The sequence below is a fragment of the Schistocerca serialis genome, chromosome 1 (assembly GCF_023864345.2).
Source record: "Schistocerca serialis cubense isolate TAMUIC-IGC-003099 chromosome 1, iqSchSeri2.2, whole genome shotgun sequence".
Taxonomy (NCBI): domain Eukaryota; kingdom Metazoa; phylum Arthropoda; class Insecta; order Orthoptera; family Acrididae; genus Schistocerca; species Schistocerca serialis.
Window position 1 is genome coordinate 1,014,986,032 of NC_064638.1, and position 14,582 is coordinate 1,015,000,613.

Genomic DNA, 14,582 nt, shown 5'->3' on the forward strand with positions numbered 1-14,582 from the left:
CCGTCTACAAGAAAGAAAGTAGAATTGGTACAAGGAACAGTCGTCCTGAAGAAGAATCCTAGAATGTATCCAGAGTTAAAATATAATGACACACCTCGAACAAAATAAATTATAAACTATCATTTGATTCCAATGCGAAACCAAACTCGCGCTTTCGTTACTTGATATTCTCAGCGCCAAGCTACTAGGCTGATCTGGTGCATCAAGACTATGCAAATGTTTCAGTTCGTTATTAGAACGACGATTTTTTCTTTCTTTCTTTTTATAAAAAAAATGGAGCTACATACCTGATCGATCAGATAACTGGATCGAAAATTTCCTTGCAAACAAAATGCAGGCCTTATCAACAATGGAGACATCTACTGACACTAAAGTAATATTTCGTAGCAGGGCTTATTCGTCGTGTATATTAAGCGGATAGTATTTGTTGGAACTTCGGATTTTAACCCCGAATGTAGCTGTATTTGAGAAAAATACCGGGTGATCAAAAGTCAGTATAAATTTGAAAACTGAATAAATCACGGAATAATGTAGATAGAGAGATACAAATTGACACACGTGGTTGGAATGACATGGAGTTTTATTAGAACCAGAAAAATACAAAAAAAATCAAAAAATTGTCCGACGTATGGCGCTTCATCTGATCAGAATAGCAATAATTAGCATAACAAAGTAAGACAAAGCAAAGATGATGTTCTTTACAGGAAATGCTCAATATGTCCACCATCACTCCTCAACAATAGCTGTAGTCGAGAAATAATGTTGTGAACAGCATTGTAAAGCATGTCCGGAGTTATGATGAGGCATTGGCGTCGGATGTTGTCTTGCAGCATCCCTAGAAATGTCGGTCGATCACGATACACTTGTGACTTCAGGTAACCCCAAAGCCAGTAATTGCACGGACTGAGATCTGGGGACCTGGGAGGCCAAGCATGACGAAAGTGGCGGCTGAGCACACGATCATCACCAAACGACGCGCGCAAGAGATGTTTCACGCATCTAGCAAAATTTTTTTTTTGGTTCTAATAAAACCCCATGTCATTACATGCTTGTGTGTCAATTTTTACCTCTCTATCTACATTATTCCGTGGTTTATTAAGTTTTCAAATTTATACTGACTTTTTTATCGCCCGGTATATCTCATAAAAACTGCAGTAATATCTAGCTGGATTTCAACAACATATCAGGTTTGTGCCAAAAATTTCAGCTAGTTCTTAACGTAGGCAAATGTAAAATTATTTACATTACGAAGGGTGAAATTGTACTAGTTTTTGTTTACAGGATTTGTGAGGCACAGCTTTTCGCTTGCGTAATACAAATATTTGGGAGTAATAATGAGGCGAGATAAAACGGAACGCTCACGCTGGCTGAATTCAAGGCAAAGCTGATGACAGTCTTCGATTCGCTGGTAGCATACAATGAGTTTGTCATTAAAAATAGAAAACCACTGATAAATTATGTTGGTACCAAAAGATGAACATCTACTTTCATTACGGCAGCTAGAGATCATTAACGCTGCAAATGTTTCTAAGTGATAATACTGCAGATAAAATTAATTGTCTCAATCATGTGTGTTCCTAAGGCCAGATGTCATTCCCAGAAGGACTCAGTTTGATAATCCAGCTCGATGCAGTGTCATCAACACAACTTATTACTCTGATAATTCCTGAAGTGGCCTGAAACGGATCTATAACAGAAATGAGGATGATAATATGACCATAAATATCACAAACTGTGAATGTGCGAAACATAGTCAGACGTACACTCGGCAAAAATTTGAAGATAATTTAGGGCACGGATGTCCAACCTGAGGCCAGCGGGCCGGATGCGGATCCAAACCCGAAGAAGTGAGCAGTTAATTGCCATACGATCTGAAAAAAGTCCACAAAATTAAATTTATGTAAAATTATGATAAACAGAAGATTTTCAACTCTATACTCCCGCTACGCGATGCCACTGTCTCATTTGTTCATCCCATTATTAACACAGCCGCCAGTGCTACACTTGAAACTCCAGAGTCTCGTTCTTTTAACCGGCCAATCCGTCAGAGGCTCTGCTCTGTTACCTTTCGGCTAACTTGGTAGCAGCTGCGAAAATAGGTATCTAGAGACATAATCTGAAAAAGGAATGAAATACGCAGCCATATTTTTCGATATGATGGAAGAATTTGAAAATCCATTTCACGATTCTGGCAAAAAATAATGAAAAATTTTGTAATTTTACGACACCCTTAACAAACAAAACAGATACCTTGCCACACTTTTCCAGACGGGATACGTAAAGTTGCAGTCTGGCATCCAACTACGAGAAAAATTTGATCAAGTATCTTTCTTGGACTTTCACAAATCGTAACTGTCCAGAGACAAATATCGCTTGCTGCACAGGCACAGTCATGAGTTCTATATGTCAGCTCTGTTTGGAAGCTTATACTTTTGTGAACATCTGCAAAGTATTTTCAGGAGTAAAGCACACAAAGGGTAAAAATGGAACAAAATCTCCGATGAACCCCCTGAGAACAGCAACCAGTACTTTCGGACCTGATACTGATTCATCAATTTTGCCCAGTTGAAAGTCAATGTCATTTTCAACTATGGTTTTCTACCATTTATACACGTATATAAAATTATTAATCGAATCTCGTACATAATAAGTCAACTTTATTCCCGGCTTGCTTTTGTAGAAAAAACCCGTCTCTAATGACCTCGTAGTCGACGGGACGTCAAACACTAATCTCCTCCTCTTGTAGATAAAACGATCATAAATTAGTGAGCTAAGAGGCTGGACATCCTTGGTCCCATGGTTTTTAGGCTATGACGTCTCGTTGGCAACGATGTCATTAAAGACAGAATAAACGCGATTAGAGTAAAGAGGAAAGAAACCACCGCGGCATTTGACGATAGACAATTTAACCTAAATACAATTGCAACTTAACAGAAGAATGTACTCTATTTCCCTGAAAGATACTCTTCCTGACAAACACTGATGGGAATTTTTCGTATTTTCAAGCCAATTTTATACGTTGCTTATGATGTTTAATAAAAATAAGTTACGTTTATTGTTTTCACAACTTCTTGGATTTTTCGAAGCTAAAATTCGTGTTCAATCCAATAATTTTAGCATTGAGCTTCTCATGTAGTTCAAGTATGCGCTCAGCTTTAAATCAATGGATAAGACTGCAAATTTACATCTGAGAAACTGAACTACAAAATAAGCTCAGTACAGGAATTGCAGTCCTTGAATTTAGTTCCGGTCATCGGTCACCAGAGAAACAATAAGCGTATGGTGTCTAAAGCTGGTTTATTATTACAAATATTAATAATAATTTTATTCTTCAGGCTGAAGAATAAGTTAGTATTAGTAAGTGAAACATGATGAAGACACCATTTCCTATCACTCTTCGAGTCACCGTGTACTGTTCTTAGAAAGTACACAAGGCAAACACTCTCTCGGGCAGAACTGTACGTATTGATCGTCGGAAATCATACCTCCCAGTGGTGAAGTATTATACTCGTGAAGGAGTGGGGAAACAAAACCGATGGATTCCTCCTGTGTACCGTTCCTTAGCGCTGATGATTGGAGACGTTTCCGTCTGGAGGGCTGCATTTATGTCTGGCCTGCGAGCGATGCTCTATTAACCGCCATCCGCAGCCGTTTCTGTTCTGTCACAATGAAACGGGAGCTCCCAATAAAACGACGTTGTATTCAGGTAGCGTCTCCTCGTGAAATGAAACATCTGATCCGACTCCATTCTACGCATTTATGGCTAAGGAAATCAATTTCCGCAGAGAGGCACGCTGCATCGGCAGACGAAGACGGAGTACTTGGGGGTTGGGAGAAGCGGGCGGCAGGCGGAGCAGAACCGAGACGTGGATATTCATGCCTTTCTGCTGACATCAGCGTAGGCGCCCTCGGCCGATATGGTATCCCTGCTCGGAAGTGCCTCACTGGGGAACTATTGTGTCGCCTACAATAGCTTCTATTCCCTGTGCGTCTTCACTCCTCCCTGTTTCCAGATGTCGATGCTGGATTCATTATGCTAAATGAGAGCCATTTCATTTGCGTTCTCAAACTACCATCTGCAGGTAATTGTTAAATTCCAGGTGGGGATGAAGACACATTGAATAAGACACTTAATTTTCTGGGCATCGTAAACCATCACTGGACACTAAGATTCTTCGTATTACATGATGAAGAAGACATCGACTTCACTGTTCGCCACGAACAGAGCAAATTATGCACGCACACATAAAAAGTCTAATATTTTACTGTGTGGTATAGTACTGACCGAACAAAAGGATAAATAATTTACGGTCAACTCATCGGTCCCCATCAAGGTTTTCTTGAAGGTTACCATTATTTTAGACATACAGGAAAGAGGTGTTTGGAAATGGGAACCTACTTGATCAGCTGTTAACTCGCTACATTTTGCTGAAGGCCCTAGCACCTCGGAAAGAAGGTAACCATAGTATGAAAACGCTTTGAAAAGGCATCAGTAACAGGAAACAATTTTTTATCTAAGGAATAGAGAAGGGCATTAATAAGTCTGGACCACTTCTCATCAGCGTATATAGATATTGTATCGTTTTTGTGGTTGTTGTCACGGTCTGAATCTTGATTTGATGCAGTTTTCTATGCTAGTCTAGCCTGAGCTTGCCTCTTCATCATTGTGTAACTACTGCAAGTTACATCGGTTTGAACTTTCTTACAATAGTGAAGCATTGGTCTATTCTCTTCTTGTTTTCGTTTTCGTCCATGGAAACATAATTCGCCTGGCGTAAATGGATAAAGCAATGAAGTAACTAAATTACTGTGAAGTATGATTATGAGTTTCGTAAATACGATCAGGAACACTGTAAACAGCCCACCGGGACGGAAGAAAGGTACAAACGCGAAACTTTGCAGATAAGTACAGTGAGATCCGATATGCAAATGATCCAAGTTTGGTGTGCATGCGCACGAGCTGTAAACGTGCACGGCGCATAGTGGACTAGTCATACACTTCAACTTTCACATCCTGATCAGAGTAGGGCTTAGTATGCACGGAATGCTAGGTATACGTGCTAGACAACATTTCTCTCTGTTAAGTCGGTTCGAAAGGGGCCTAATCATTGGCCGTAAAACCGTATGCTAATCAACACACCGTGTGGTTCTTCAAGTCGATCGTCCGGAGTGTTCGTCAGACGATGTTGGGAGCACTGAACATGAGATCGATACCGGGTACGACGTATGGGATCTGCAGCCGCCAGGAAGACGACGAGGTAAGGGAATCGAAGATTCGTGTAGCAAGTTATCAGCAATCTAGGCGCCCTTGTCCTGTACTGCTGTTAACACCGAAACATCGGCGTCTCTCTACAGTGGTGCCAAGTCAGATGGACGTGGACTGCCACTGACTGGCAAAACATGATGTTCAGTGAGCAGATTCGTTTTGGGGACGCTTGATAACCTTATACGGGTTTGGGGCCAGCCTGGTGAACGTTAGAATTCCACCCACGCTTTCATACTCCACACCACGAGGCGTAACGGCCTGTGGAGCTACAGAAAAAAGTAGTCGATCCCCTCTAATTTGTGCTAAGTGGTACATAAACAGGTCAGCGTTATGTTGATGGCATTCCTACACGGTTCACCTTGGACACTTTCCCAGCACGATGATGATTGCCCACATACAGTTCAAGTTGCTACAGACTTCCTACGTCACCTTCCGATTCTTGCATGGACAACCCGTTCCCCCCAATTGTCTCCTGCACCGAAGGTGTGCGGCCACTTGAAACTCCAGATGACGCTGTGTTATTCTGTACACGATTTGGAGGTGGCTGTTCAAGATTTGTGGCCCAGTCTGCGTCAGAACAACATCAGACGTCCAAATAACTCCATGTCGGAGCGTTTCGCGATATGTATTGCAGCAGAAGATGGGCCAATAGATTACTGATGTGACACTGTATTTGTGTGCGTGTTCTCACTGCATTTGTTTTCTTGTCTTTATTTTTCAACCAAGTGAATCTCTCATCTGTATCATTACGTGTAATAAATTTCGTTTCAATTGGATGCTCGCCTCATAGTGCGCTACTTTCATCGTTCCTGAGTCTACATTCAACATGCTCTGAGGAAGTAATCATTTCAGAATCATGGAAGAACAGGGAAAATTATGTTCTTGTGATATAAACTGAATTTTAATGCCTCTGAAACTTATAAAGAAGCGATATTATATTATATTATATTATATTACGTTGTGTTATAATTATATTATAACACAATGGACTACACTGTTAATACTGGAATACAGTCCACATGCAACAGCTGATAAATGGAAGGCGGCTCTTATTTGACAATGTAAAACGACTTGGATAAAATCAGATAGACAAAACGTTGAAGTTATAGTTACCCAAAAATCACGAAGTGCCTGATGTAACGGTTTGGGGTTCAGTGACACTAACTATTGAGCGTCAGTGAGAGAGGGGAGCGAAGGTCATATATCATCAGAGATGGCGAGAAGGAAGCGACAATTTGTGGGCGGTTGTGTGGGCTCTTTCCCTGTCTCAGTGGGTGAGGTGTCAGTGAAACATTTATTGAGACATACGACCCATTAAACAAACAGACTAATATACTGTGTTTTAAGTCGCTCTGTTCCTCGCGGCAGCAAAGCGGCGGAGTAGTAGCGTGTTGATTCCAGTGACAGCTGATGCGGCAACGCCTCGTGTTGCAGCGGCACGCCGGCGGCTTATTCTTCTATTCGGTACAGTGACCGTGACTCCGTGCGGCGTCGGCGTGGTCTTCTCCTTGTGAGTTCTCTCGCTGCGTTATTAACAAGCAGCTACGGCGTGGCGCCGAGTGCTCCGTACCGGAATCGAACCAGCGACTCTCATGTTCAGCGTCTTCTGGCGGAGTTCCTCAACCCTTAGGTTCACAGGTGACCCACATTGTGAGGCCGCAGTTCCTTCGTTCTCACCAGTCACCTAGGTAAGAATCACACGGACATATTTCTGGTAAAATCTGGAATGGCGTCTTTTTGCGTTGACCTATTGGTACGGTACCGAAATCTTCTGTCGAGCAGCGTAGAGACTAAGTCGTTGTAGCGGAGCTCGACGTCCGCTGATCTACAATCGTTCCATCCAACTAGTTGACGTCCCTTCGTGTCTTCTTTGTCCCCTCGAAGGACCCCCTCAAAGGACTACCTCACGCCAATTTAGCGGAGGTATTCATTCGGCATTCTTGCCAATGTCGCGAAGTTTCTAGGGTGGCGACTGACTCTTCGGTCGTTGATCTATGCTTCTCACGTTGGGCAGAAACGTGACCAATGTCGACACGCGTGCCGGCTTTCCATTGTTGTACTTCCCCGCTGGCGTGGTCGGGGATTGCCCTGTCACCTGCGCACGCACGTGAATTCAGTATGCAGGCAGTTCCTGGAGCAGTGACCACTGATGTGCGAACAGCGCTGGTCCTGGTTCCATTGGAAGCATTGCACGCCTGCTCGGTTGTTGATCTGTCAAAGTGCTGAATGCTGCTGCGCAAAATTCCGCTAGTCATCGGTCTCCTCACGTTGGGCAGAAACGTGAACAATGTCACACACGTGCCGGCCTTCCTTGTTCGACTGCTATCGCGTCCGTCAACGTTTCTAAAATGTTCACTTAACCTATAATAAGTCTCTACGAATTTTTCCGCTTTGAGCAACCATAAGTAACATAATTATTATACACTCTACACTACATGAACGTAACTAGACTGGTTCTTAAACGCAGCGACTTTGAATATGAGTCTGATACTTTAACCAAGAGGTACCTCGCTTCATTTTGGGCCGTATGTAAGTTAACTAATGGTGGAAAGGAAACCAGGAAAGTTAAAAGTGGGATTTTTTGAAATGTTATTTTACTGCGGCCTGTTTAGCAGACAAATAAAATGAAATATTAACTAATGGTAAGACATAACAGGTTAGGAAAGAAGTCAGTTTGGTTCTTTTACTCGAAGAAATACCCGGGTGGACGAATATGTGCTAGACATTTTTAATTTGACAGTGGATGACCTACGGTAAACTGCTGCAGCTATGTACAGATGAAAAGATAACAAAGGGTAAAAACACTTGTCTACACTCTGAGGTTACTATATGAAAATATAGGTAGTTGTCAGCAATTCAGTAAAATTCTTCTGCGTGTGTTGTAATTTAAGTTACGATGAATGATGCAGAGAGTTGTACCAGAGTAACTTTATATGATAACTTAAGTAATCCTTAAATGAGTAACCGGTTGGGTATCTTTATAGTTATCACACGATTTCCGCTGTTTAGGCATTTCCCTATGACACCTGGAACTTGTTAGTAATCAGTTTTTATCGTTGGGCCAGATGGGAAGTCTCCGAGAGACATGCGATCCGTCGAATGACGATCAATGGTAACCAGGATAGAAGCGATTATAATCGTTCTCACGGTTGGGAGGCTATTTTTGTATATCCAGGCGAACCCGTTATTCTTTTTTTGATGCTGAGCGTCTGCATCTCCAACTGTTGACAATAATGCCCCACCAATGTTGGCATTCCACTGTAGCTGCGTTCCTGATGATGCTTTGTGAAAATTTGTGTTTCTTTACACTAGGTTAGTCATCGTCTTATGATTGGCAGTTACCAGTCAGTGAAACAAAAATGGAGCAGCGCTCTATTCTCTGTGAATGGTTTGAAATCTGTCCTGACTGATCCTGAAATCGAAGCGCGTTTGCTGTCTACTTCTTTCTGTTATATGTACATCTTTCCTACCCAAGTCGGTTTATGATGTGTTGTGTGAATATAGTATTTAGTGTCATTTTATCAGTGTGTTCTTTTAAATACTGGTTGCTCCATTCGCAGGTGATGCATGAGAGGAACTATTGTACAATCCAGGATGTTTCACAGTTTACCATTATGAGTGTTACATGTTGATCTGATGAAGTAATTTGTTTCTTAAATTGTCTTAGTAGGCACCATCTCGGTTTTCCACACATTTTAAGAAATGTGTATTGCCTTTCTCGCTCAGTGTGCCACTCCACTGGTGATGCTGACCGTTTCCGTAAGGCCTTATGCTGGTTAAACGAAACTAATATGAGATGTAGAAATTCAGTTGCAGTAACACACTGAAGGTGTTGAAGTATGTTGTCACCAGACACACGAACATCCACAGTCAGTCTACGTCGTGATTCAATTATACACACAGAATTCCGTCCTAACATGCCTCGGAAGGCCGAATGGTACGACCGACCGTAGTATCACGCTCAGTCGATAGGTGTCACTGGATGCAGATTAGGAGGTGCCTGTGTCAGCACATTGCTCTCCCGGCTGTTGTCAGTTTTCGTGACCGGAGCCGCCACTTTTCACTAAATTAGCTCCTCTATTGGCCCCACAAGCGCTGAGTGCACCCAGCCAGTAACGGCTCTCGGCAGAACCGGACGGTCACCCATCCAAGTGCTAGCCAAGTCCGACCGCGCTTAGCATCGGTGATCTGACGGGAACCGGTGTTACCAGCGTGGCAAGGCCGTTGGCAGTTACACACATCGGCTTATTCGAAACACTCCACACTTCAGCTTACGCTCATAAATTATTTATATTTTGTTTTTTAAACAGAGGACTCTTCAGAAATTAACACCGTATTTTTATTTATGTTCTAGGAGACAAATACGAGGCTGTGTCGATGGACAACGGCTATAACAAGTACATGATGCTGAAGATCCGCAGCGTAAGCAAGAGCGACTTCGGCTCGTACAAGTGCGTCGCCAAGAACTCCCTGGGGGAGACGGATGGCGTAATCAAACTGGACGGTAAGAAAATTTCTACTCAGCGGGGATGAATCGGTCATCTTTTCATTCAGCATTACACAAGACACAAAAAATGATTTAGAACCTGTATCCTGTCTGAGAAAGAAGATAACTCTCTCACTATCCCTTTTAATGGACATTTAGACGTTTCTGCTCATTGTTTTAGATCTTTATATCTTCTGGGTGGGCCCCAAAGCCTGAAGTAATTTTAAGAAGAACATGATTCCACCAGTCTGTGTTTTCAGATATTATATTGGTCTACTAGTTTTGGTGGGCAAAGCCCATTATCAAGCGCATAGTAACCAATATGGATGCAGCGACCGCGGTTTAAAAAAAAAAAACTTTGTCCCATTTATTACATCAAATGAAAGACCAACCCAAAGGGTTTTGTTTGTATACCTGTGCACAGAGTGAACACTATAGAACGAGCAAGAAAGACTGAAGAACCTGTTGAACGAGGGCGGGTCTGCCTCACGTAGCCCCAAGAAATCATTCCGGAAGCCTAGTCGTGAATCAGTAATTCCAATGACGTCTGTGCAGAGACTTTTAAGGAGATGCTTAGGACTACGCCCTAACGTTCGCAGCTGTTAGAAGCCCTAAAGCCTACAGACTACGGTTTACATCGTAGCTTTGAAAATTAAATATTGCTGCATGACGGTGAAGATTTACTGGATCGTGTCGTCTTCAGTGATGAACCGAAAATCCATCTAATGTAAATGTGAACATAGTGAACATCTTTGGGTCAGCAAATGCCCACGAGGTAGTACAAATGCAACGTGACTCCCGTAAAATGACTTTTTTTTGCCATATCTTGGCGGGTAGTTTACTGGCTTTCCTTTTTAGGTGAAGCAACTGTAACTGTTGTTTCTTACCTTGATGCACTAGAACTATGGCATTTTCCTCAATTTTAATCGGTAAAATCACAGAACTTTATTTCGCAGCAAGACAGTGCACCGACTTACTGGAATAACTCAATACGCAGTTGGTTAAACGACATTGCACCCTACCGCTGGATTGGCCACAGGGGCTGGATATAAGAGCTTGTTTTGTATGACCTCCACGTTCACACGCGATCTCACGCCATGTGATGTTTTACCCTCGGGGGTTCATAAAGGTTCATGGGTAGGTGTTTTCACTACCAGCTGATATACCCAAATTTAGGAACAGCAATATTGTAACAACTGCTCCAGTCACGCTGCTGAAAGTTTGGGAAGAACTCGCCTGCGGTCTCACATAGAACCCTTGTAGAAAAAATTTCACGTATTATTTTTAGCTGTAAGTAAATGCTACAAAGCTTTAAAATCTATATGTTCATTTTGAAAGACCCTACACAAAGTAATGACTTTGGTTCACAGAAGCAGACTGCTGGAATGACACAAATATGAAGTAGGCCCAAAAAGAACTATCGTGCAGTGACTCACACATAGTTCACACCGAGCGAGGTGGCGCAGTGGTTAACACACTGGACTCGCATTCGGGAGGACGACGGTTCAATCCCGTCTCCGGCCATCCTGATTTAGGTTTTCCGTGATTTCCCTAAATCGTTTCAGGCAAATGCCGGGATGGTTCCTTTGAAAGGGCACGGCCGATTTCCTTCCCAATCCTTCCCTAACCCGAGCTTGCGCTCCGTCTCTAATGACCTCGTTGTCGACGGGACGCTAAACACTACCCACCACCACCTCACACATAGTTCGAGAAAATAGTTACTCCCCACTACAAAAGGCCTCGCCATAAGGTGATACAGTATGCAATATGGGCACTCGACTGTTGCCCGAGAAGGCTCTCTTCCTTAAACAAACGTAGCTGACAATGTTAAACTACAATGGCGTGATGACATCAATAACACTTCACAGCCTAGCCGCCACGTTGCAACTATGTTCTGTCCGACAGAGTGCTCACATACCCTCGGTAAACATGGACCTCCAACTGCCAGGAAGTCATCTTCTCCATAACTGGCAGAGCACGGCCCTCTATCAAAATCCACCGCTGTTACGTTCGCCCTTTCGCGTCAGGAATCCTTTGCTTTCCCAGCAACGGGCGGGAGACGAAAAAAGAATAGATATAACCGGTACTAGAGCCCTAAGGATGTCGCGCACGCATGTCATAACACAGTTCGTCATATAACCAGTCTGTGTGTGACATGAAAGTTTGTGAATGATCATAATTTAGTGTTGTTCGTATTTAGTACTGTGACCAGGCCTTTTAAGGTATACAAGGGGCGTGAACACAATGTTGGGTGATCACTGTGAATGACACAGATACGCTGCGTTCACGTGTGAGATAGCGTTATTAGCTCATGACTGTTTGTAAGGTCCTCATTTGGGGTCTTTATTTGGTCGACTGGTCGAATAGTGCGATATTCGCATTTAGGGACATTAGGATGTTACAATCTCGCCATGCTGAATTGCTTTTCGGCGTAAAGACAGACATACACGATGTCGAGTTTCCAATAAGCCATCACTGCCACAAGGGAGGATCTCTGTATCGTGCACCAAGCGTATCGTGATACCTCCACATCTTCGCATCTGTGCCTGCCGTCTGAGAACAGTTAATGGGCTCCTTGTGACGTACATACCATTAGCCGGAGTCTAGCACCAGTCGGAGTAGGGGATTACCGTTCCAGGTGTAGGCTGCGTTAACAACACAAAGAAACGGATGCGTATGGAGTGATGCCGTGACCGGCCAGCATGGACTGCTTATGAATGACGTTGCTCTGAGTTCGTTGATGAATCTCGGTTTTGTACTACCCCAGATAATCATCGTCGACGAGAAGGGGCACTACCTGCGAAGTAGTCCCATTTTCCCAATGGAGAGATACACGGCATTGCTATTCCTGGTGTCATGGTATGGGGAGCAATCGTACAAGTCTTGGGATCACGGCTGGTTGTGAAATGAAATTATCATATGACGGTATAGGCTGGGAGAAACCCCCTAAGACTATTCGGCTACTTGGTGCAACTTTTCCATTTGATGCTACTTCAGCGACTTGCGCATCGATAAAGATGAGATGAAACGGTTAGAGCAAACGCAATCACGAAGACCCCTAATGAAGAAAATGTCCGACCAGTCCGGGAATCAAATCCGGGACCCCACAATTTAGAGGTAGTGACTAACTGCTGGACCACGAATTGCTAACATGGCTAGTAGTGTCGAAGGGTTCAATGGTACGTCACAGACACGTGCTTCCTCTTGTGGTCTCTCTCATACAACAGTACTGTGGTGCCCTTCATCAACAGGACAATGCTCGTCCACGCAGGGCACGTTTCTCAGTGAACTGTCAGTGTGCTGCCGAGGTGCCCCCACGGCTAGCCAGGTCTCCATATCTGTACCTCCAGAGAACATTTGTAGGAACAGCTCCGAAGTCAAGTCTGTCATAGTGCTATATTCAGGATACCAGGAACCAGTTTCATCAGTTGTGGACCAGCTCGCCTTAGGAGATGGTGCGACGGCTTCATGACACGCTTCCCAACTGAGTCAGTGGATGCATCAAGGTCAGAGGGGGTACAACGTCATGCTGACAAGTGATCTCATACTGGCAGATTCTTTGTGAATATGACTTGAAGTAACATCAAATTTCCATTCCTTTACTATTTCTCTTCTGGGTGCTTCACGTTTTCTGTCAGGCAGTGTACTTCTCAAACCATTCTGCCATGATTTCGGGTAGTTGGGTTTATGTTTTTTCTAATGGAAAAGCTGCAGAAGTAAAACGGACGCAAATTATCAGCTATGAAATCCTTAAGATTCTCTTGTGGGAGACAGTGGATGACGTGTCAGAAGGCCATCTCATCCCACGCAGACATTCGTCACAGAAGAATAATTTTAACGATGTCTTTGTGGCACATAGACTACATCCCTACATACGATTGGAAAGCACTCGCACCACACGATCACCGTATACCAACATGTAAAGCGACTTATCAGCCCTATTGTCCGTTTTCTGACGCCTGGTAAGGTCTTACGCTCGTGCTAATCTTTGTGCCGTTTCCAGCAGAATATGATTGAATGTGGGGCGGAGACATGGTACATAATAACGAGTAGGTGACTGTATTTTTCCATGACAAAAGAAGCGTTCATTCTGTCATGTATCTCGAATCCAGTTGTTTGTCTGTCCCTCTTTCTGTCCTTTTCATTGTTTCTTTGTTGAAACGTATATTCATAATGCGCAAACAAATAACTTTAACCAGTTTATTCTGTAAAAATATGTGCTTCCTTATGAATAATTTGTGTAGCCTGATTACGACAGTGTTAGATTCGTTTTGATTTTTTTTTTTATCTCTGAAAACGCAACAATCGGTTTCTTCACTACTGACGACAAACAGGAGGAGTTTTATTCCAACCGCTGTTTGGAAAAACCCCATTTAGTTACTTTTACTTACTGTTTCTCTAAAACGATTAGCCGACTTCAGTTGGTCATTCCTTTGAAATGAGCAACACTGATTTTCTATATAAACCTTGCTGAGTGTTCCCTATCTCTGTGCCATCAATAGGGTGGTTTGGGAGGGGGGGAGGGGTGCTAAAACAGTGATGATTCTTCCTTCCGTGGAGTCATGGATACAGTAAGGCTCAGCAACTGTGTTGAATTACATTTAGCGTGACTAGAAGGTTGTTTTAAGGATTCTGTAGAAAATCAGACGTGGATTACATTCGTTAAAAGTTCTCTTTCACCGTACTCTGTGGCACCAAACCATGCGTAATGCATAATTTCAGCAAATATTGGAAACGGTATGTATTTTGATCCATCCATCTCGGGATGTGGTTTCTTTCCCTCTCCCGATGAGCAAGAACAGTTTTGAGCTTTTTGATAAAATTCTTTAC

The 14,582-nt window shown here is 43.1% G+C and overlaps 1 protein-coding gene across 1 annotated transcript in view; it reads left to right on the forward strand.

Moving 5' to 3' along the window:
* Positions 1 to 14,582, forward strand: part of LOC126454999 (lachesin-like) — a 1,180,169-nt gene that overhangs the window by 1,064,948 nt on the left and 100,639 nt on the right. The window contains exon 9 of the mRNA XM_050091142.1: positions 9,621 to 9,770. Coding sequence (XP_049947099.1) covers positions 9,621 to 9,770 — 150 coding nt within the window. The remainder of the gene's footprint in view (positions 1 to 9,620; positions 9,771 to 14,582) is intronic.